General features: G+C 35.5%; 1 protein-coding gene across 1 annotated transcript in view; it reads right to left on the reverse strand.

Annotated features, from left to right (window-relative positions):
- The window catches only part of LOC150092515 (AP-2 complex subunit alpha-like), a 440587-nt gene that overhangs the window by 367668 nt on the left and 51003 nt on the right, over positions 1-21916 (reverse strand). Inside the window, exon 3 of the mRNA XM_090414707.1 lies at positions 5711-5779. Coding sequence (XP_090270833.1) covers positions 5711-5779 — 69 coding nt within the window. The remainder of the gene's footprint in view (positions 1-5710; positions 5780-21916) is intronic.

The raw sequence follows: 21916 nt of genomic DNA on the forward strand, positions 1-21916 counted from the left end.
TGGTATGAAAGTCAGCAATAAAAAGACAAAGACAATGAAAATAGGCAGAATCGTTGAAAATGTCAACTGTGTTGTGAATGGAGAACCTGTGGAACAAGTAAAACATTTCAGTTACTTAGGCACGATTTTTAGTGAAGATGGTAAATTAAATATGGAAATAGACAACAGAATCAACAAAGCTGGTTTGGTGGGAAGCCAATTGAATAAATTCATATGGAATAAGAGAGAAATTAGTCAAACACTAAATTAGCCGTATACAAAGCAGTGTTCAAAGCAATTTTAACTTATGGATCTGAGAGATGGGTTAGAAATAAAACACTTGATGAAAGACTGGATACCACAGATATGAGTCCTGAGAAAAATTAGGGGCATGAACAGATGGCATCAATGGCAATATCATATTAAAAACAAGGATATTAATAAAGAACTTGACATTGTTAGCACCCAGGAATGTGTTAGCAGAATGTATTAATCTCAGGTGGTATGGTCACTTAAACAGAATGGGAAAGATAAGATTAGTAAAACAAGTGATCTCTGCCAGGTTGGCAGGAAAATGACCCAGAGGAAGATCAAGATATAGGTGGATTGATATGGTACAAAGTGCCTTAGATGATAGAAATACAAGATCTGATAATGTTGGAGTCTTGACAAGTAACAGACTGATTTGGAGGAAAATTGTAGATAGGAATTTGGTAATGATGTAAGTTTGTCATGTAGTACTATCATATCCTGTACACTCCCTTGAGGGTACATGTCAGGAATTTGATGAGTTTTTTTTTTTTTTTTTTTTTTTTTTTTTTTTTTTTTTTTTTTAGATATGTGGCAAGTAGAAGGAAGAATGATCATGGAAAGATGAAGGGATGAAAGTGGTAGAATGGCAACTGCTATAGAAGACATTTTTGAGGTATTCAGTGATCAATTTATAAGTGTGTTTCATCCTAATCGGGGTGGAATCATGAGGTATTTGAGGAAATAACCTTGATGTTAATAAGGCAATAGGATTTGATGACATATCACCACACATCTTAAGGGAATGTTCCAGGGAACTAGCAATAGCATTCACATACTCGTTTAATAAGAGTTTTGCAAGAGCACAGGTTCCAAGGGAGTGGAAGGAGGGATGGTAAAATTGTTCCACTGCATAAAAGGCGGTGATAAGGTTGTAGCTTGAAAATTATAGGCCGGTCTGTATATCTGGCGTTGTGATGAAGGTCCTGGAGAGATTGGCGAGAAGTAGGATACAGAAATGAGTTGATAACAGCTGTATTCTCTGTGGTTATCAGCATAGGTTTGTTAAGAGGAGATTATGTACTATAATAAGGTGACAAAAAACTTGGACAGAGAAGATTCATATACAGTGGTGTACTTGAATTTTGCAAAGGCTTTTGATAGACTGCCACGGGACAAGCTCTTAAATAAATTGAAACAGATGGGATTGGGTAACAGACTTCTGTGTTCAATCAGCGATTGGTTGTCAGATATTAGAAAGTTGTATATGGGAGTGCAGTATCTCAAAAGTGAAAGATCACCAGTGGTGGGCCACAGGAGTCAGTTTTGGGGCTATTGTTGTTCAATTTGTATGTTAAATGATATTGGGTTGGGTTTAACTAGTGATATCCAGCTGTTTGCAGATGATGCAAAACTGGGGAGAGCAATGCACCGTCAGGCTGATGTTAATGCCTTACAAGAGCACTTGAATAGATTGCATGAATGGGCAGGTAAGTGGAACTGTCAGTTCAATGTTGCCAAGTGTAAGGTTTCAAGATTTGGTAAGCAACGACGGGATGCAAAGTATACACTTGGTGGGGAAACTTTAACAGAAGTAGAGGAGATGAGAGATCTAGGAGTGATGGTGGACAAGGACCTGAAATTCAGGAGCTACATTGCACAGGTTGTGAAGACATCACATCGAATAATGGCAATGATGTGGAGAACCCTGACATGCAGAAATAGAGAGGTTATGATTCCATTGTATACGGCCTTGATTAGGCCTCACATGGATTATTGTGCACAGATTTGGTCACCAGGTTTTCATGGGATATGCTGGAAACATGGAGGATATGTTGAAAAGGGTACATAGAAGATTTTCAAAGGTAGTCACTGGTCTTTGGAATGTGGAGTACGAGGACAGATTGAGAGAATGTGAGTTGCAGAGCCTCATGAATAGGAGGAGGAGGAAGAAGGGGGAGGATATAATTGAGAGATATAAGCTGGTCAGGGGTAGTTATCAGGTAAACATGGAAGAGATTTTTCATAGAATGGGAGACGGGAGTAGAACAAAAGGCCATTGCTAGAAACTGTATAAGGAGGGTGTGAGCAAAGGAGTGAGAAGTAGATTCTTTGCATGGAGGGTGGTTGATGAGTGGAATGTATTGCCTGAGTGTGTTGTGGACTCATTGAATCAGTTTAAGACACAATTGAATGAGCATTATATGCAATAGTGAGTACCTCTCACGATAAGTCTGACTCCATGGAGGTCAAATGTTGATGATAATAATAATAATTATGCTTAAGCTACAGAGAATGTTATGGAGCAGATATAAATGAATACAGGTAGAAAAGTGAGAAAAGTAGTAAGAAAGGCAAAAGTGGCATATGAAGAGACTGGCTAAGACAACAAAAAATCCTAGAGAATCCTTCAGTTATACAGACTTTCATAGGAATACAAGAAAATATAGAAGATTCAAAATAAATCCCCATTCAATTTTGACCAAAATAAAGAGTACCAACATTGGAGAAAAAAAAAAAAATGAATATGTACAAAAGTTAAGAATAGAAGTTAAGCCACTTTCACAGCTGAACTATAAACTCAAACATATATTACAGAGGGAAAAGAGCAAACCATTTGAGATCCAATAAAAAAAATTAAGAAAATTATTTGAGAAAATTGTAGTCAAAAATTCATGTCTTAGGTATCAAAATGTTTTGGAGGCTATTTGAAAAAGCTAAGAAATTGACCAAACAGTATTGTAAAAGGAATCAGTGTTGATAAAGGTTTCATAATTAAAATGAGGATATTTCAGATATTTGGAGTAATTATTTGCAAAAACTGTTACATGAGACAAGGGACAAAACATTGATATAAAATACTCAAGATGGAATCAGTCTAGCTGAGTGAGTAGTGCTTCTGCTCATCAACCCAAGTTCAAAATTAATTGTAATTAAAAATATTCCAATCTTTAGACAGCAAATGAATTTCATAACTCAGTGTGAGACTGCCATGTTGCTTATTAGGAGGCTGAAGCAGCTTGAAAGCATTCCACATTTCCTATAGAACAGGATTTCCTAAATATGAACCATTGGCCCAACCATAATATTTATATGAGATAGATCTACCATCTATATGAGATTCAAAAAGGTATATATCAATACTTGAAGTAGAAAAGGATAAACCAGAAATGTGGAAAGGTTGCTGAAGTCTATGACATTCAACTAAAAATGCTCAAATATGGAGATAAAAATACAAAATTTTATGCAGGCTGCACTATATAATTCAAAAAGGCTGATCAGAAAGTCAATTTCCAGATGTAGAGCTCTACTATCCATAAAAAGGCAATAAAACTGAATGAGAGGATTAGAGAGAAATCTTTCTACTGCATAAGATTTAGAAAAGCATACCTAAATGAAGGTTAAGAAAAACTGTGGAAGAGAAAAAACTTGGGAAAGAAACTGGTTTCAGACCAAACACAATAAGTGAAACCAAACTTATTTCAGGGATTGTCAAGTTTAGATTTTTTTCATGTCAAAAACAGTCAAGAAGTCATAGGAATATAAAAGGATCTCAATTTAAGTTTTGTAGATGGAGAAAGGGTGTATCACAAGAAAGAGAATAGCTGTTCAAACACCAATTATGTGATGCAAAATATTAACATTATGCAGAATGTGTTACCAATACTTCAACTAAATACAGTAAATCCAAGTTAGAAATGATATAAGGGAAAAAATAAAGAAAGCGAGCACTGCACCTTTCTCCAGTTACTTATATAGATCACATTATCAAAGAAAATGATATTAAACCTGATATCAAAATCTAAGATTTTTATTCAAACTCAGCTCTTAAATTCATGCAGATTTATCCTGGATTTAATTCAAGTATAACATTTTCAGGAATAATTAAACTCAATAGCTGGTATAAAAAATTACTGTGAAAAGAATAAAAACTATGAAAATATGCATGAACATGGAAACTGCATTTTCAGTGGTGGCACAAATAAAACACTTGAGTAATTTAAGCACAATTTTAGTGAAGATGGTAAATGAAATATGAAAATAGATTAGCCAAAACACTAAACTAGCAGTACATAATCTTCACAATTTTAATTTGGAGATCTGAGAATGAATTAGAAATAAGTTAATCAAGAGACTACAGGCCAGACGAAAGTTCTAAGAAAAATTAAGACAACGAGCAGATGCCATCAATAGCAAAATATCATAAAAGAAGAATCAGAAGAAACTTAGTACCAGCATTCGAGAAACATGAATGTTACTCTGCTATTCCAGCCTCAAACACCTAAAACAAGTGTTCGAGGCCAGTTTTGTAGAAAAAAATCTCAGAACCAAAATCCAGGTGGACTGATGTACTTAGTGCCTTAGGCAAAAATCTTGAGTTAACCTTATTTGTTGGTCTCTCGTAAGAAAACTTAAAAAAGCTGTACTCTCAAGTAGTGTACATGATAATAATTGAAGTTTTTCTAGTGGCATTATTTTCCAATAAACAATTTTCCTCCAAATTAGTCTTATCTGTCAGGACAGATCTTATGTTTCTGTCTTCTAAGGCACTTCTAACTAAATCAATTCACCTAGTTCTTAGTCTTTCTCTGGATTCCTCAACCATTCCATTTAAGTGAACATACCAACTTAGATTATTGGCAAAAAAGAATGTGTGAGCAGAGCTAATGAAGTATCTTCACAAGATTAACCCTAATTCTTAATGTGATCCTGCCAATGATGCTGTCTATTCACTCCTCTAATTTTTCTCAGAACTCTGGCTTGAGTCTTTGATCAACTTATTTCTAATTCAGCTCTAAAATTGGTTTGAACACTGCTAAAGTACAGCTACTTTAGCACTTTGACTGAAGTCTTATTCTATACAGTTGACTGTCTACTATACCAGCTTTACTAATTCTGTTGCTATTTCCATATTTAATTTGCCTTCTTCACTAAAAATTATGCCCAAATAGCTGAAATGTTTCTGTTCAGGATACAGCTGATGTGTGAATCAATGTTCCTGTCTATTTTTGTAGTTTCTTTTTTAAATGCTAGTTTTCATGTCAAATTTGTTATCTGTTATTCAATTTAGTTAAAGAATCCTACACATTTACAGTGCATTGATAATAGTACAAAAATGATTTCAAAAGATGAAAACTAATAATAATGTAAACCTAATTCCATAGAACTATCATGGTATTCTGTACACACTCCGAGGACAAAGAATTAATGACATTACTGTTATAAAAATAAGTCAATTTTAATGAGCAATATTAGAGATGAAGTAAAGAATTTCATGTTTATGATCAATTCATAAAGCTGCTCTCAAATCACATGCTGCAAAAAAACTAACAATTTCCTATCAAAATTAAACCTTTAATGTTGGTAGAAAATTAAATTTGGTATGAAATGGAAAAATAAATGGAATGTTAATTGTTTTGGAATAAAAATTACAAATTATAATGTAAATTATAAAAATAAAAAAAAAATAAAAGAAAATTACCTTTAAACTTTGAGCGTATATTTGCTAATTCTTTATTTATTCTTTTAATTTCAGCCTCCTTGCTTTTGCCTAAAATAAACAAATTGAGACACGTTAATGATTTTACATATATAAATCAAACTATACAAAATTCCGTGAATATCTTTATTCAGCATTTTAACACGACCAGCTGAATTTTTTTTTTTTTTTTTTTTTTTTGTCACATCTCAAAAGGAATGATAATTTAATACAACTATCATTTACTAAAGAAATATCCATGTTAAAAATATATTATGTAGATAACTTCTTAATCATGTGTGTAAAGCAAAATTACTTATTAGAATTAATATTTTGCCCAGGAAAGATGGATAACTTTATTGCTTTTATCTAATTTACGTCAGTTTTCAAGATTTATATTCCTATTAAATCAAGAATTAGATAAGTATTTATGAAAGGGGATATAATTAAGTAACTATGTCTTCTTTCATAAATTATACTAAACTAAATCTAGTAATTGAATTAATATCAAATTACCAGCCTGGTTGGCCAAAAGGTAGTATTATTTGCTCTCCCATCAACAGGCAACGAGTTTGAATCCCACTGTGGATTGAAGTTTTACAATTTCTTTAGTGTGATAAATTTCATCACCTGGTATGAGAACGATGTTGAGAGTTTATTTTTCACTTGGTTAGACTATAATAAGTTTAGTTTAATCCTTTATCCACCTTTGCAACGAGTTTCCTGGTGTTGCACTACCTTACCCCAGTCCTGAAGATACTTTCAGGCGCAAACTTTGTTTGCTCACACTTGGATAAAGGATTAAACTAAACTTATTATAGTCTAAATAAGTTGAAAAATAAACTCTCAACATCTTTCTCTGAATCCGGAGTAATTTAATAAGGTTGCACACCCTTTGGCAACTCCTATAGGTTAGGATGACCTCTCATTGCTTCTGCCTTTGTATCTCCACTACTGGGTCTGGCTCCCATTGACGAGACTGCAATAAAGGTCGAAACCAGTATGGGTAGTGGCCCTTGCCTTAATGCATAGCATTACACATATCTGCAAGGAGATGTGCTTTGCATTATGGGAGATACTGAGATAGGAGTGATGAGAACTTTCTCCACCTTTGCAACGAGTTGCCTGGTGTTGCACTACCTTACCCCAGTCCTGAAGATACTTTCAGGCACAAACTTTGTTTGCTCACACTTGGATAAAGGATTAAACTAAACTTATTATGGTATGAGAACATCACCCTACTTATAAGCAGCTTGGAAAAAAAAACTTCATGTTTGGTCTAGAGAAAAGTTTCTGAATTGCATAAACAATAAAATATGAAATATTTATAATTATTATTTTGTTATTTATAAAAAAAAATAAAATCCTTAGCCCGCCCCATCTATACTATTAATATATCATAGGTTTCCAAGTCCATCATAAGTGGGAGTTGCATGAAAAAAAAAAGGGGGGGGTGACAAAAGTTATTACATAAAAATTCTGCATTTTAGAGAATACAGATTATCATTACAACTCCCATGAAAATTAAGATTCAGTGTAGGAGATTTTGCCATAATATTCTGAAAACCATACCTCAAAACCTGGTTGACCATTTGTATACTTATCACACTTGCAAGTAATAAAACTCTTCTTGCTTGTATCGTCCTTAAGTGGCCTCTTATTCTGTCCTGATCTCCCTATACAGAGTAAAAAAATATATATATATATATATGTCTTCCCTGCATTAGTTAGGTATAAACACCAACTGTAAGAGGCTAAACTCTCAACCATGATACATATCATTCATAGCCTTTGAAAATATTCACCACTGGAGCATTCACCACCTACTCTGGAAAGTAGGTCATGTATTCATCATCACTTGCCACGCAAAAAAACATTTACTTCATTACTCAAATGACACTAGGAACAGGGATTCTACCATTCTCCCACTGTCTATTACTTTATGCAATATCTCTCCTGTATCTAAAAGGCCATTCTCATTAACTCATTCATGCCTTAGTATAAACTCATCTGCCAAGGTTTTTAGATCATTCCTTTATCCACCTCGAATCTGCACTCATAATCAACATTCAAGTTTTTTTTTCCCCCTATCACTCAGACAGCCAGCGACCAGATCTGTGTGCAGAAATCAAGATGTGGCCTGAATGATGCCTTACCCAACAGAACAACTCCTTTATCTCACCTGTCAGTGTCATTCTTATTACAGCAGACTTTGCCAATGTGTTTCTGGACTTCAGCAGTCTCACAGACATGTAGATCCCTCAACTGCCACCTTCTAAAGCAAAGGTCCTCCAATACACCTTGTTCAATCTTCTCTGAATAAAGTACATGATTTTATACTTAGCAAACTGAACTGACATCTCCATCTTACTAAACAATTCAAAATCATACTGTAATAATAAAGCTTCCTTAAATTGCTCTTCTCAATTTATCATCCATAAACAATTGAATATTTCCTCTCAAACCTCAAAGCACATTGTTGATATACAGATCAAAGAGGTCCTAGAACAGAAAACTGTGGTACCTTGCCTGTCACTTTACCCTTTCTTGACACTGCATTGCCATGCACAACTTGATGGTTCCTCTTCACTAACCATACCTAAAACCATACTCATCTTACTCCATTTCAACAGCAATTTGTTATGTCATATTCAAACACCTATGAAAATGTACAAAAATTGTATAAACAAACAATTTCTATCCAATATGCTTCCAATCCCTTTTTCCTGTTATTATTCAACAGTACTTCCATCCACCCCCAACATAAAATGCAATCACAAAATACTAATTAAATATTTCACTATCTTTGGGATGTGACCCAACTGCCATCTCTAGCCACTGAAGTCAATCTTCCATGTTTGCTCTTTTCTCTGCTAGCCACATACTATAGGATTATAGAAAGTTTCTCTGCTAGTTAGAAGGTAAATTATACTAGACAAATTATATTCTTGATTTAATCCTTTACCCAACTGTGTTCAAACAGCAGTTGTGCATAAAAGTACCTTTGCAACTAGGTTACTTGTAAACAGAAACTGTCAATCTCACATTACCTAGGATTTTGTTTGCGTCTCTGCCAATCTTTCATATAACAATTTTTCCTTCAATTACTCATCACCACCTCTACCTGATACTCTGTGCCACTGAAGATTATCCTATTCATTATATCTCATGACAACAGGTCATGATTATTTCCTTTATTTGTCAGTCTTCTACTCTGATTCCATACCTCTTTTGTTCAAAAAAGCTTGCATTTGTCTACTTCACATCTCAAAACCACATGCTTACTCAGAGTGATGGCATAATTTCACTATTATCACCATGTTGCTATTAAGTCCAATATGCTTTCATCACACTGTATAAGGCACTTATCCCTATTCACACATTCATTCCTGCTTCTAATCAATGTTTCAGTACTTAAGTCTCATTATTATCAACTGTCATTGACCAATCTCAACATGTGAACATTCCCTGCTCAACTCAACCTCACATAAAATTGCCTCAGAGCAGTCATCACACTACTACTTCCTTGAAGATCCACATGGAAAGGAACTACTCCTCAGTAATAACTTATCCTATATCTTCCTGAAAAATTTCTTTAACCAGTAGATTCTATTTCCATTGGTATAACATTCTCTTTCAACCAGGTTAAATGATTTGTTGTTTAATTTTATCAATGCCACGAACTGCCACTTTATTCCTAATACTCTTTGCATTAGTGTTTAAGCACAATAACCTTCCCCTGGTTCCATTTCTTTCAAACAATTCCTCACCTAATTCCACAAGACATTTTCTCTTCCAACAAGACCATCCTTGTATACCATTGTTCATTTGACACCTATCATACTAGCTTACACTTGCAGCATCACTTATTTCCCCGCAATAAACAATGTCCTCTCAACAGCAATCAGCCCAGCTTCAACATTGCCACTCTCACTCAGATACAAATCATCTTCAGCAAACATTCCTTGACTATAAAGAAGACATTCACCCAGCCCATTCTCATACCCAACATTCTAGAAATGACCTTACTTCCTTATTTACTCTTCTCTGGAGTTTTTCCAAGGTATCTTTATCTCCTCGAAAACCAGGCGATCAAATCTGCATAGTCTAAACATCACCATAACTAAAGGTGCACAGTGGAATAATAACCTCATTTCTGTATCACCATAACCTTCCACTTTTCCATTCCCAAATTTCAGTCTCCTTATAGCATTACTGTTAACAGACAAATCCTATATCCAAATCATTAATCTATTATTCAACTCCAGCTGTGTCTATGTAAAAACTAAATCATGTGACAGTCTGTCAAAAGCCCTTGCTGCTAGATATGCATCTCCATTGTCCAGTATTTGCACCTAGTTAACAAGTATATATCAAAATTAACTCTCTTGTACTAATCCATGCCAATTCTCAAAGAATACCACTGCTATCAACCTAATCCCAGATCCGACTCCTCAACCTCTATTACTTTATTAATGGAGTATTAATGGAAAGGAAATTGAGCTTGCAGAACTGGAAAAGTACCATGTGGACATAATTGGCATTACTGATTACAGAGTTGCCATCTTCAATTCTTCTGACAGTGGGTTTGTTCTTTCCAGTAACGGAATTTTCACTCTTTGCCCTAGTTCCCTGACGAAAATAGCGGGAGCATTGTTTAACCAGACAACACCCACACCTAGTACAAAATCTCATGTTTTACCATCATATCATTTGTGGTTTAAGCTAACAGTCTACAATTTGGTCAGCTAAGTCTCGTTCATTCAGTACCCAGTGGATACTTAATGTTATGCGCCACATGAAGGTGAAGTCAGAAGCCACACAGTCGGTTATCTGCATTCCGTAAAGGTGATGTGGTCTCCTCCCAGTTTAGCTTAGACACTTAAACAGCCCCTTGTGATTTTAAGCCACCATTAATGTTTAGTTAGGATAGTTGATCAAAATTTCACAAGCTTCCTTAAATATGCATTCATACCAGGTTTTTGTATGATGTATGGAACGGGTACTTTTCCAAAACAATTTGATGTCGGGTATTAAGGGTGTGATCCGACAGGCCCGAATTAACAAAAAAAATTTTATGGATTGAAATTGTGCACTCAGTTTCACCAATACATGGTAAGTTATAAATGCAATGGATTCCGTACACTCCAGGATGGGCCAAGGGAGAAGGAAATCTTTAGAGAAATAAGTAGAATATGTTTTGTTTTTTTTGTTTGTTTTGTTTTAAATTTTATAGGCGGTTTAAAATTAGCATTAAAGTTGTAATGGTGCAGTATTCTATTTTATCTGATAATCCTTTAATGTATGGAATAGCTATGGTTTTACTGTAATTTATATTATTTACATTTTTAGTTGAAGTTTTATGAAAAATTTTATTGATGGTATTTTTGGTATAGCCATTGTTTATAAACATATTGCTAATAATTTGTTTTTGAAGGTGTTAATGACTCCAAAGTTTTGTGCAGGGTGGTGGTAAGAGATAGCATGTATGTATGTATTGGCTGGTATAAAAAGAAACTATGGGAAAAACAATTTTAGCATGTATGCAGAATGAAGATTAAGTATACAATTTAAAAAGGTATATGTTTTTTTAAAGTGGTATCAAGGAATGGTACCACAGAGAATTAGAGATTTCACATGAATCTTAAACCTTGATGCTATCCATAAACTGAAAGAACTGGAGCGAGCCAAGTGATTGGAATACATAGTTATTTCACAGTGGAACAAACCACTGTGAAATTAGTACCAGGGTGTTTAAGATATTAGTTTTTAGGTGGGCTGATATGAATCTGCATTTAAGCATAAGTAAAAAATAGTATTGATAATTTGCTTATTATTTCAAACTTTAAGTCACCAACAGAAACCGAAGCTTCACTAAGTCAATAGCTGGGAACATTTCTTGAAGAAATGAAACTTATATAAAGAGAACAAAAATTAAGTGCCAGGAATTTTTTTTTTTTTTTTTAAAGTCAATCTCATACATGACAGGTAAAAGAACCTACAGTACATCAGTGCTATGTTTGTGGAGCACAAGTAAGAACTGGGAAAGAAGTTTCTCTTCAAGAGTTGGAAACAATACTGGACTGGTTGGCTGAGCAGTTAGCATATATGCTCTTCAGCCAAAAGGCTGCAGGTTCGATTCCCACTGTGGGCATGGATATTTGTGATCATCTGTGAAAATACTAGTGATAGTGGTGGTAGATGATGATGGTAGTTGCGGTTCATTGTAGTTGATGAACTGAGTGGTGGAGATAGAGAGCTGTGGAGTAGGTGCCCTCCCTCGATGAGTCTTTGGACTCCCTGGAGGTGTCATGTAATAATAACAATAATATAGGAAAAGGCTGTTCAAGAGAACAGAAGCCAATGGAATAAAAGAGAGAAATTGTTTGTTTGCAATGATACAAAAGCAATTTAGAGCAGCTGCTACTGCTGCTCTGGTATTAAACCCAAAAGAAAGTGAAGAAATGACAGTTGGCAATTTAGTGAAGCGGTGTATATAGAAATAACTATAGAAAAGATGAATGTTCAAAGAAAAGTTCAATGACTTCATTCATCTATGAGTGAACTAATCTTCTGTGAACAGCATGGTTTTTTTTTTTTTTGGGGGGGGGGGGGGGAAACAGCACTCCCAAATATGTAAACAATATTCTAAGGATGAGCAAATCTGAGATTTTACTAATTAGTACCTGGGAAGATGAAAAATAACATCTTGGGTAGGAAAAATGCCTAAAGGCTGAGGAACCTATTCATACTCCAGAAGAAGTTTGAAGTAAAGGTCGATCAGGAAGAATAAAAGGAAAACAAAGAGTATGGGGGAATTACTATTTATCAGGATGACATTCTCAAATTTTTGTTATGGATAAACAGTCATTCCAATTTAAGTTTGGGCAGTGTAAAAGTGCTTCTGCATTCTTTGGACAGCCACTCAAACCTAAAATACTGGTTGTAACAGGTGTGTATTTCACCAGAGGATATTGTGGTCACTGTTCACTATTAACTTTCATGTTAGCTGTGCCAGTTTTGTTAAAAATCTTATCAGCTGTGCCATTTTTGTTATATCTCTCTCTTTAAAGAGACTGTTTTCAATACAAAGTGTTTAAGTAAATATCTGTTTTAATACCAAGTGTTAAGTAAATATACAAGAGTTTAATCCAATTGGTTCAATGACTTCATTAATTTTTGAATCCTGGAAAGGATCGACTTGAGACAAATAAAAATGATACATTTAATAAAACAATATACAAGAAACTAAAACTATAAGGTAAGTGAGTAACGAATATCAAGTAAGTAACATTGACTGTAAAAAGAAGGATATTTGGTATTGTGACTCTATAATGAAACATGCTGTTGATGAGCAGGTTATAACTTCCAGTTTTCCAGGAGCAAAAATTAAAAATATAACAGATGCAATTGAAAGACAGAAAAGAAAAGTAAATGATATCTTAATTGTGAGAGAGGACAAAAAAATGTTTAGTTTAATCCTTTACCCAAAGTGTAGGCAAACAAAGTTTGCGCCTGAAGTAGTTCAGGACTCAGGCAACTTGTAGTAAAGGTGGACCAAGAACTCATCACTCCTTGTCTCAGTATCTCCCATAATGCAAAGCACATCTCCTTGCAGACATGGGGAAGGGCCATCACCTAGACCGGTTTCGACCTTTATCGAGGACTTATCAGTTGGAGGCAGACCCAGAAGTGGTGATACTAAGGCAGAAGCAATGGAGAGGTCATATTTACTTATACGAGCTGCCAAAAGGTGTACCACCTTGTTATTAATTTACTCTGGATTTAGAGAAAGATGTTGGAAGTTTATTTTCCACTTGGTTAGACTATAATAAATTTAGTTTAATCCTTTACTTAAACGAGTTGCCTTTTGGCAACTCATAAGTAAATATGACCTCTCCATTGCTTCTGCCTTAGTATCACCACTTCTGGGTCTGCCTCCACTGACGAGACTTCAATAAAGGTCGAAACTGGTCTGGGAAGTGGCCCCTTCCCTTAATGCATAGTTTTATACATGTCCGCAAGGAGATGTGCTTTGCATTATGGGAGATACTGAGACAAGGAGTGATGAGAGCTTGGTCCACCTTTACTACGAGTTACTTCAGTCTTGAACTACTTCAGGCGCAAACTTTGTTTGCCTACACTTGGGTAAAGGATTAAACTAAATTTATTATAGTCTAACCAGGTGGAAAATAAACTTCTAACATCTTTCTCTAAATCCAGAGTAAATTAATAATAAGGTGGTACACCTTTTGGCAACTTGTATAAGTAAATATGACCTCTCCATTGTTTCTGCCTTAGTATCACCACTTCTAGGTCTGCCTCCCACTGATGAGACCTCAATAAAGGTCAAAACCAGTCTGGATAGTGGCCATTCCCTTAATGCATAGCTTTATACATGTCCGCAAGGAGATGTACTTTGCATTATGGGAGATACTGAGACAAGGAGTGATGAGAGTTTAGTCCACCTTTACTACCAGTTGCCTCAGTCCTGAACTACCTCAGGCACAAACTTTGTTTGCCTACTCTTGAGTAAAGGATTAAACTAAATTTATTATAGTCTAACCAAGTGGAAAATAAACTTCCAACAAAAAAAATGTTTCTTGGAAGAAGTGGGAATGAAGAGTAAGAAAGTGAAAATCATAAGCATATTACCTCGATATGACAAAGAATTAAGAAGAAAGGCTAAGATGGCGAATGATTTGATGCGCAAGCTGTGTAGAAGGAATGGATGAGAATTTTTGTATGTGTGGAGTGAGTTTGGATTTGTATACGATGGATGCCTACACTTGAATGCATTTGGTATCAGGAGTCTAAAAAACCAATAAATGGTATGAGACCTAACACAGAGTCAGGGAAAGAAACTAAATTATAAATGGGAAGAATATGTGTGTTAGAGCAACAATGTATATAACTTTAATGACAGGAATGGGTCTCATCATGGAAATGATTATGAGAGAAACATGTCGACTTTGCCTTCATCTGGTTCAGATCATCAACTGTGTGCAAAGATGTCTACATATATAAGGCACTAGAGAAAAACAGATCTGCAAGTTGTCCAACTGTGTCATGCAGACTTCAGACAAGTTTATTGTAAAAAATTATAGTAGACTGTGTCATTGTAATATTTATGGCCGACTGTGCCACTGTGATATTTATTGTCGGCTGCGCCTTTGTAAAATTTTATTATTGTATTTTCAACTTTATATTGCTATCAACCGCTCCTTTTATTCCTTTTACACGTGCACTTCTGGCCTAACTTATTTCTTCTACTTTACTCAAATAAAACTACAATCTGCTTAATATAGATCTGACTATTAATCCTTTATAATCTTCTTTATGCCTGCAATGCTAGTGAATGATTTGTTATTAGTCTATCCATGATATAAAAAGGCTACCAACTCTCAAACTATGCAATTTAGAAAAATTCATTTGTTTAATGACTGCGGCATTCTAAATTATATATATAGCTTGAGAATTTAAGTATGGAACATATGCAAGATCAAATTTAACATACACAATCCTTTATAGCTAGTAGTGGCAATTCTTAATTAAACAGGCTCGTTAATTTTTTTTTGGAGATAGTGCACTGGCAAATAGATCAGGCAAGATAGTTACACAAATGAAACATTTTATTTTAACCTAGTAAAATAGTACAATGCACAAACAAATAGGAAAGATTAACTCTCTGAAGCCTATTACATTCACAGTAGGCAAAATATGCGACTGAACATTATGCACACAACACTTAAGTAAACTTCATTCATATATAGCTTAACATTCATTTTCCCTTTCATTTCCATATTGCCTAACTTATTATTGCCTAACTTATTATTGTTAGTATTTAGTTATTAACTAACTAAATACTAACAATTTCCTGTAAGCACACATAAAATTCTCAAGTGCAAGCTTTTAAAACATTAAGCACAGCAGTGCTTACTTATATTTACTTTTACAAACACAGCTCAGTCAACTGAACAAACTTTAGCTAATTTAGCTTGATGTTTTGTCTTCTTCCTAGGTACTGACTGTTGCCTGGACGATCCTGGCGGTTCTGCTGTTCTGATGTAAAAATCAATCTAAGCTTCCGGGAAAGCTTAGATTGATTTTTCGCCAGGAAACTGGAATAGAACTGCCGAAGTCACTGCAATTTCTAATAGGTGACCACACTCTTAGCACGTCCACAGGAAATTCATCAAAAAATTACAGCCTCTCCTCCCCCCCCACACACACACCTGGGGGTCACATACCTGGAACCAAAATCTGGAGGGAAAAAACTGAGAGCCATATCGTCACTAATCCTTTGTTCTTCCGATGTAGTTTCCAGGATTACCCGTGAGCATGATGACATCACTTCAGCTCCCTCCATTCTTGGGGGTATACTTCTATATTTGCATGATCTTGCAAACTTTTGTTCCTATTTCGTCATCGATTTACTCCAGGTTAATCCCCTATTTCCATTTTACATATACTTCAATATACATTAATTTATGTATTTTAGCAGTAGAGGTATAACATTCGTTTTAATAAGTTATAATTTCTATCTGCAACCTCTGTAAAATCGATCTTGGAAATTTAATTAAAAAATGTATTGAAAGAGATTTTACATTATTATGGCTTTACAAGAATACTAGGAATATGAGAAAAGGGTAGAGTTTGTTGCCTTGGTTACTATGTTGGGACCTCGGATTGTGGGCATTAGTGACACTAATGCCTCCAAATTAGTAAAAATGACATGTCGTCTTGACTTGTGATTTTGTACAACATGAGGAATATTCCATCAAGAAGGGGGTATTTGTGGAACTACAAAGATTATGATATGCTTAGGAAAAAGCTTAAATCTGTACCATGGCATAAAACACTACAGGTTAATGATGTTAGTAGCGCATGGGATATAGTTAAGGATCATCAAGAGGAAGCAGTATTAAATTGTATACCTAGGGCAGGGGTGTTCAACCCGTCGATCGCGGAGCGATTTTTGGTCGATCTCTTGTGTATTCCTCCTTACTTACAAATGTAATTAAAACTGAAAACATAATATTTTATTTATCATTATTTTGTATTATTTTTAATTTGCTTTAAGTGTACTGCTATTGTTTATTTATTTTTTGTTAAAATTGTCAAATCAGTCATTTTCTTATAAGTCCGGGTAAATGAATTAATTTGCAGCAGTGGAAGTCAAACAGCGAGCCGAGTGAATACGATTATAAGCAAAGTGTAAAAACCCGATTGTAGCTTAAATATTCCAAAGCACATTACATCGATTTTTTTACTTAGGTTAAGTTCCATGTGAATATTGTAAAAAAATAAACTTTTTTTGTCTCGGTATAGTTTTGTTGCGTCGTATATCTCTGATGTTGATATAGTGAGGCAATATATTTAACTTTATCCTTCCCTACTTAAGCCGCTATATCAAATTCTATTGCATGTATCTCTTTGTTAAGTTGGTTGCACCATTGTTATGTGATCTTCATTAATATTAATCTTAACATTATGTCTCGCTTCTCTTATACCTTTTCTTACGTAATTTAACCTTTTAAGGGCCACCAGAAATTACCTGTTCCCTGAATTCCATGAGTTATCCTGGTCACTCAGGCAAAATTTTTTTTTTTTTCTGTGCCAGCCTGGGCCTTAAGGTTAGAGATAAACTCAGCCTTTAGGGTGATCATAGAATATCAGGTGCCACTAATAATGTTAACTGAATTCTTAGAAGCCTTGGGTTCTAAGGCTTATTGTTTGCAGTCGTGCCCTACTATTTTCAATTGGGGTATCTCCCCACATACACAGACGATCACAGGTTCGATGTTTTATGAAGGGTCAGTCATCATGATCAGAAACACATGTAAGGAATCAAAATATTTATTAAACTCATTATATAATGCCATACAAGTTAAAGTAGTCATCAAATCTAATTTTAGCTTCTACCATTCTTTCAATCTCTCACTCTTAAAACCATTATGCACTGACTTCAAAATGTTAGCAAATTATTCAATAACTCAACATATAATACATTCTTAATTACAGCTCAATTGGACATTAAGGCATTTTAGCACATTTATAATCTCTCTCAGATTAATTACGACAGAATTTCTATCTAACTGAAAGGTTCTTAAAGTTCATTTCAAAAACATAGTCATTTACATAAATCTTAGTTCTTCACTCTTTTTCCATTACAAATTTTAAGATGCATTCTCTTAACACTGTTAGTCAATTCTCAAAAGGGGCTAGAACAAGTGAGAGTACTTATCTATTCTTTATCAGTTTTCTTCCGTCCTTCCTTCTTTGTTATGACTCTGGTTGTCTCGATCTTATCGCCACATGGGTTACACGTGCTCACTTGAGCTGGGTGCTATCTCTCTGCTAAGGTTTTATGTCGATGACCTTCTCATTGATGGACAACGGTTGATCGTGCCAAAATCTGCTGTGGTGTCATACCGGAACTTTTCATGAGTCAGCCCTCAAAATGAGAGCTGAACTGCGATGAACTCTTGGAGCACACGAAGAGAGATGCAGGAACAAGAAAAAACGGGTGATTTACTTCCGTGTCGCAGGTTTTATATGCTCCCCTAGAGCGCCACCTTTCCGAGTTTGAATTTCTCTTATTGTCTCACCCATTGGCCTCAGGCTGGGTGACTTCACCGATCAACATATGGGACTTCTTGTTTCCTGGAACGTATGCGTCATGATGTCTTCTCAGATGTGATGCCCACAGGTGCTTATGCTGCTCTTATAGTATTAGGGCGATCTTTGCCCTATGTTGCTGAATAATAGGCATTCTTTCATTTATAATATTTCACTAATGATTTCTCCTCTCATATCTGCCCCTTTTTGCTGACTTGCATTCATGCTAGACATATACATATATTAATTTAAATTCACATAATTCACAGTTTATCATACAAGATGTTGTTACAAAAAAAACATTGTTACACTGCGCTAAAAGATAAGTATGCATATATATTTTTTTTTGTTCTTTGTTAGATTCTGGAATGGTGATGTCATGTAAAATTGAAGTCGCCTATTTCAGATCTAACAAAGGCCCCTTCCTTCTAAAAAAATTTTGTCTTCAAGAAAATTTTCCTTCTCAGCCCTCCCCTTTTAGATCCATTTCATTGTCAGGTCTTGAACTTTTTACTTGGGTTTGCTGAGTATGTTTTGTTATGATCCCCACAACTCGTTCACTCTGATTAGAGCACTCATTCTTGACTACATTAATTTCTTCTGTTTTTTCTTTTGACTTATTTCCTTCTCGATTTTCTCTTTCCCTTCTCTGACCTTCACGATGTCTGATTCTGGCTGAGTATCAGCTACTTGCCTCTCACACCTTTTTTTTGGTTTCTGGTTTCCTACAGCGTTCTTTTCTTTTCCTTTGAACCTAATGCTTTCCTTGGGGTAGTCACAAGTGAACCCATGCTTCCTCAAAAAATCCTCTCCCAGTATCAGTTCTTCATTACACGATGAGTCTCTGGGAAGGATTAAGTTGTGCCAGGCATGTAGACCATACCCCAGTATCTCCAGTCTCATGTACCTTTTTTGCATATGTTGTAGTAGCAGATATGCCCAATAGCTTGATTGGGTTCCTTATCCTCATAGCCCTCCTCCCACTTACACTAGCCCCCAGTTTCCCAAGATTTTTTTTTGAGATCAGGGAAACCTGAGAACCAGTATCGAGGAGGACTCCGAGATTTCTCCTGCCAATCCTTACTGTTGCTGTAATTCCCTTAAATCGTCGCTCATCTTGACTTGCCTCGCTATCCACTGGTCTTGCACAAATATGGGATGTGGCTTTGGGCTGATATCTGAGTACAATGCTGCAAAACAATCTCAGGCCAAATGTCCTAGCTTGTTGCACTTGTAGCATCAGGGAATCTCTCGATAGTAGCCTCTTCTACCCCCTCCGTCTGAGGACAAAGGAGAGTCCGACCCACACTTTGCTGACAATTCACTTAACTTTTTCATCATCTCTTCCATTCTGTCTATTAGCGGTTTTTGTAATCTCTGAACTTCCTCATGGATTAGGTCACTGATCTTGTTCTCTAGTGACTCCAGAGGTTTCTGTTCATTGGAGCTATTTATTGTCAACATGTTTACCACTTGATCGAGCCGTTGTATGAGAGGTTGCTGTAATCTCTCTACCTCCTTTTCATTCAGGGAGCGGATTTCGCTTAGTTTGCAAACTGCAAACTGCTTGGTTTTTATTTCTTTCAGTACTCTCTTGTAACTTCTGACAATTCTCTTTCTTTGTTGAATTCTGGCATTTATTCTCTTTACCACTGCCTCCTTATAGCATTCACTTGGCTCGGAATTGTAGAAGGATATATATCCCCAAGGAGTTGCTCCTTTTCAATCACGGCATCATAGCACTTTTTTAAATCCACAATTCCCATTGCATATGCTGCTTCCTTTAACTCATTTCTCAGACCAACTCGGAAGTGCTGAAAAACAGCCCACTCTAAATGGTGTTTTTCATCCTCAGGTATGCTCAAAGAATTAGCAAAACTGAGTAATCTGTTGTGGTAGTCTGAGACACATTCTTTCTCCTTCTGAATGGTCTTCTGGAGTTTCCAGAGATTCGGTCCTATACTCTTGGCCTTTGCAAATTGAGAGATAAAGATTGATTTGAATCTCTGGTAGTCCACTGTTTCCTTCAGAAGGGGCGAAGAGTAGAAAAAACTCTTTGCTCTTCCAGTTAGCTTATGCGAAGCAATATAAGTAACTGGAAGTCACTCCATCTTCCTATCTTTCTGAGTTCTTCAACAAAATCAAAGAAAGCCCTTACATCGTCGGTCTCCTCACCAGAAAACTGAGGGAAAATTTGCTGGGGTTTGATGCTTCTGAAAAATTCTGGGTCACTAAGTTCTGTGCTGGTTGCTAGCACCATACTTATCCTTTTGCTTACAAAAATTTTTTAAAATTCCAAACTTTCCCTTCCAAAATTTAGTTTTTATTTTCTTCTCATGTGACTAACACCACTTCACTGTGTTTGATTAATTTACTTCCTTTTTAATTGATTAAACACATCCTGTCGACTGCACCATTTGTCGTGTCGTATATCTCTGATATTGATATATCGAGGCAATATATTTAACTTTATCCTTTCCTACTTCAGCCGCTATATCAAATTCTATCACATTTACCTCTTTAAGTCGGTTGCGCCATTGTTATGTGATCTTCATTAATATTAATCTTAACATTATGTCTCGCTTCTCTTATACCTTTTCTTATGTAATTTAACCTTTTAAGGGGCACCAGAAATTACCTGTTCCCTGAATTCCATGAGTTATCCTGGTCACTCAGGCAAAAAAAATTTTTTTTTTCTGCGCCAGCCTGGGCCTTAAGGTTAGAGATAAACTCAGCCTTTAGGGTAATCATAGAATATCAGGTGCCACTAATAATGTTAATTGAATTCTTAGAAACCTTGGGTTCTCTGGCTTATTTTATTTGCAGTCATGCCCTACTACTTTCAATTGGGGTATCCCCACACACACGATCACAGGTTCGATGTTTTATGAAGGTCAGTCATCATGATCAGAAACACATGTAAGGAATCAAAATATTTATTAAACTCATTATATAATGCCATACAAGTTAAAGTAGTTATCAAATCTAATTTTAGCTTCTACCTTCTTTCACTCTCTCACTCTTAAAACTATTATGCATTGACTTCAAAATGTTAGCAAATTCAATAATTCAACATATAATACATTCTTAATTACAGCTCAATTGGATATTTAGGCATTTTAGCACAAATCTCTCTCGGATTAATTACGACAGAATCTCTATCTAACTGAAAGTTGTTAAAGCTCATTTCAAAAGCATAGTCATGTACATAAATCTTACTTCTTCACTCTTTCTTCCATTACAAATTTTAAGATGCATTCTCTTAACACTGTTAGTCAATTCTCAAAAGGGCTAGAACAAGTGAGAGTACTTATCTATTCTTTATCGGTTTTCTTCCATCCTTCTTTGTTACGACTCTGGTTGTCTCGATCTTATCGCCATGTGGGTTACACGTGCTCGCCTGAGCTCGGTGCTATCTCTCTGCTAAGGTTTTACGTCGATGACCTTCTCATTGACGGCCTACGGTTGATCTTGCCAAAATCTGCTGCGGTGTCATGCCGGAACTTTTCGTAAGTCAGCCCTCAAAATGAGAGCTGAACTGCGATGAACTCTGAGCACATGAAGAGAGATGCAGGAACAAGAAAAAAC

Source organism: Typopeltis vanoorti, chromosome 25 (genome assembly GCF_054136105.1).
Source record: "Typopeltis vanoorti isolate ZY-2024b chromosome 25, IOZ_Tvanoo_1.0, whole genome shotgun sequence".
In the NCBI taxonomy this organism is placed as follows: domain Eukaryota; kingdom Metazoa; phylum Arthropoda; class Arachnida; order Uropygi; family Thelyphonidae; genus Typopeltis; species Typopeltis vanoorti.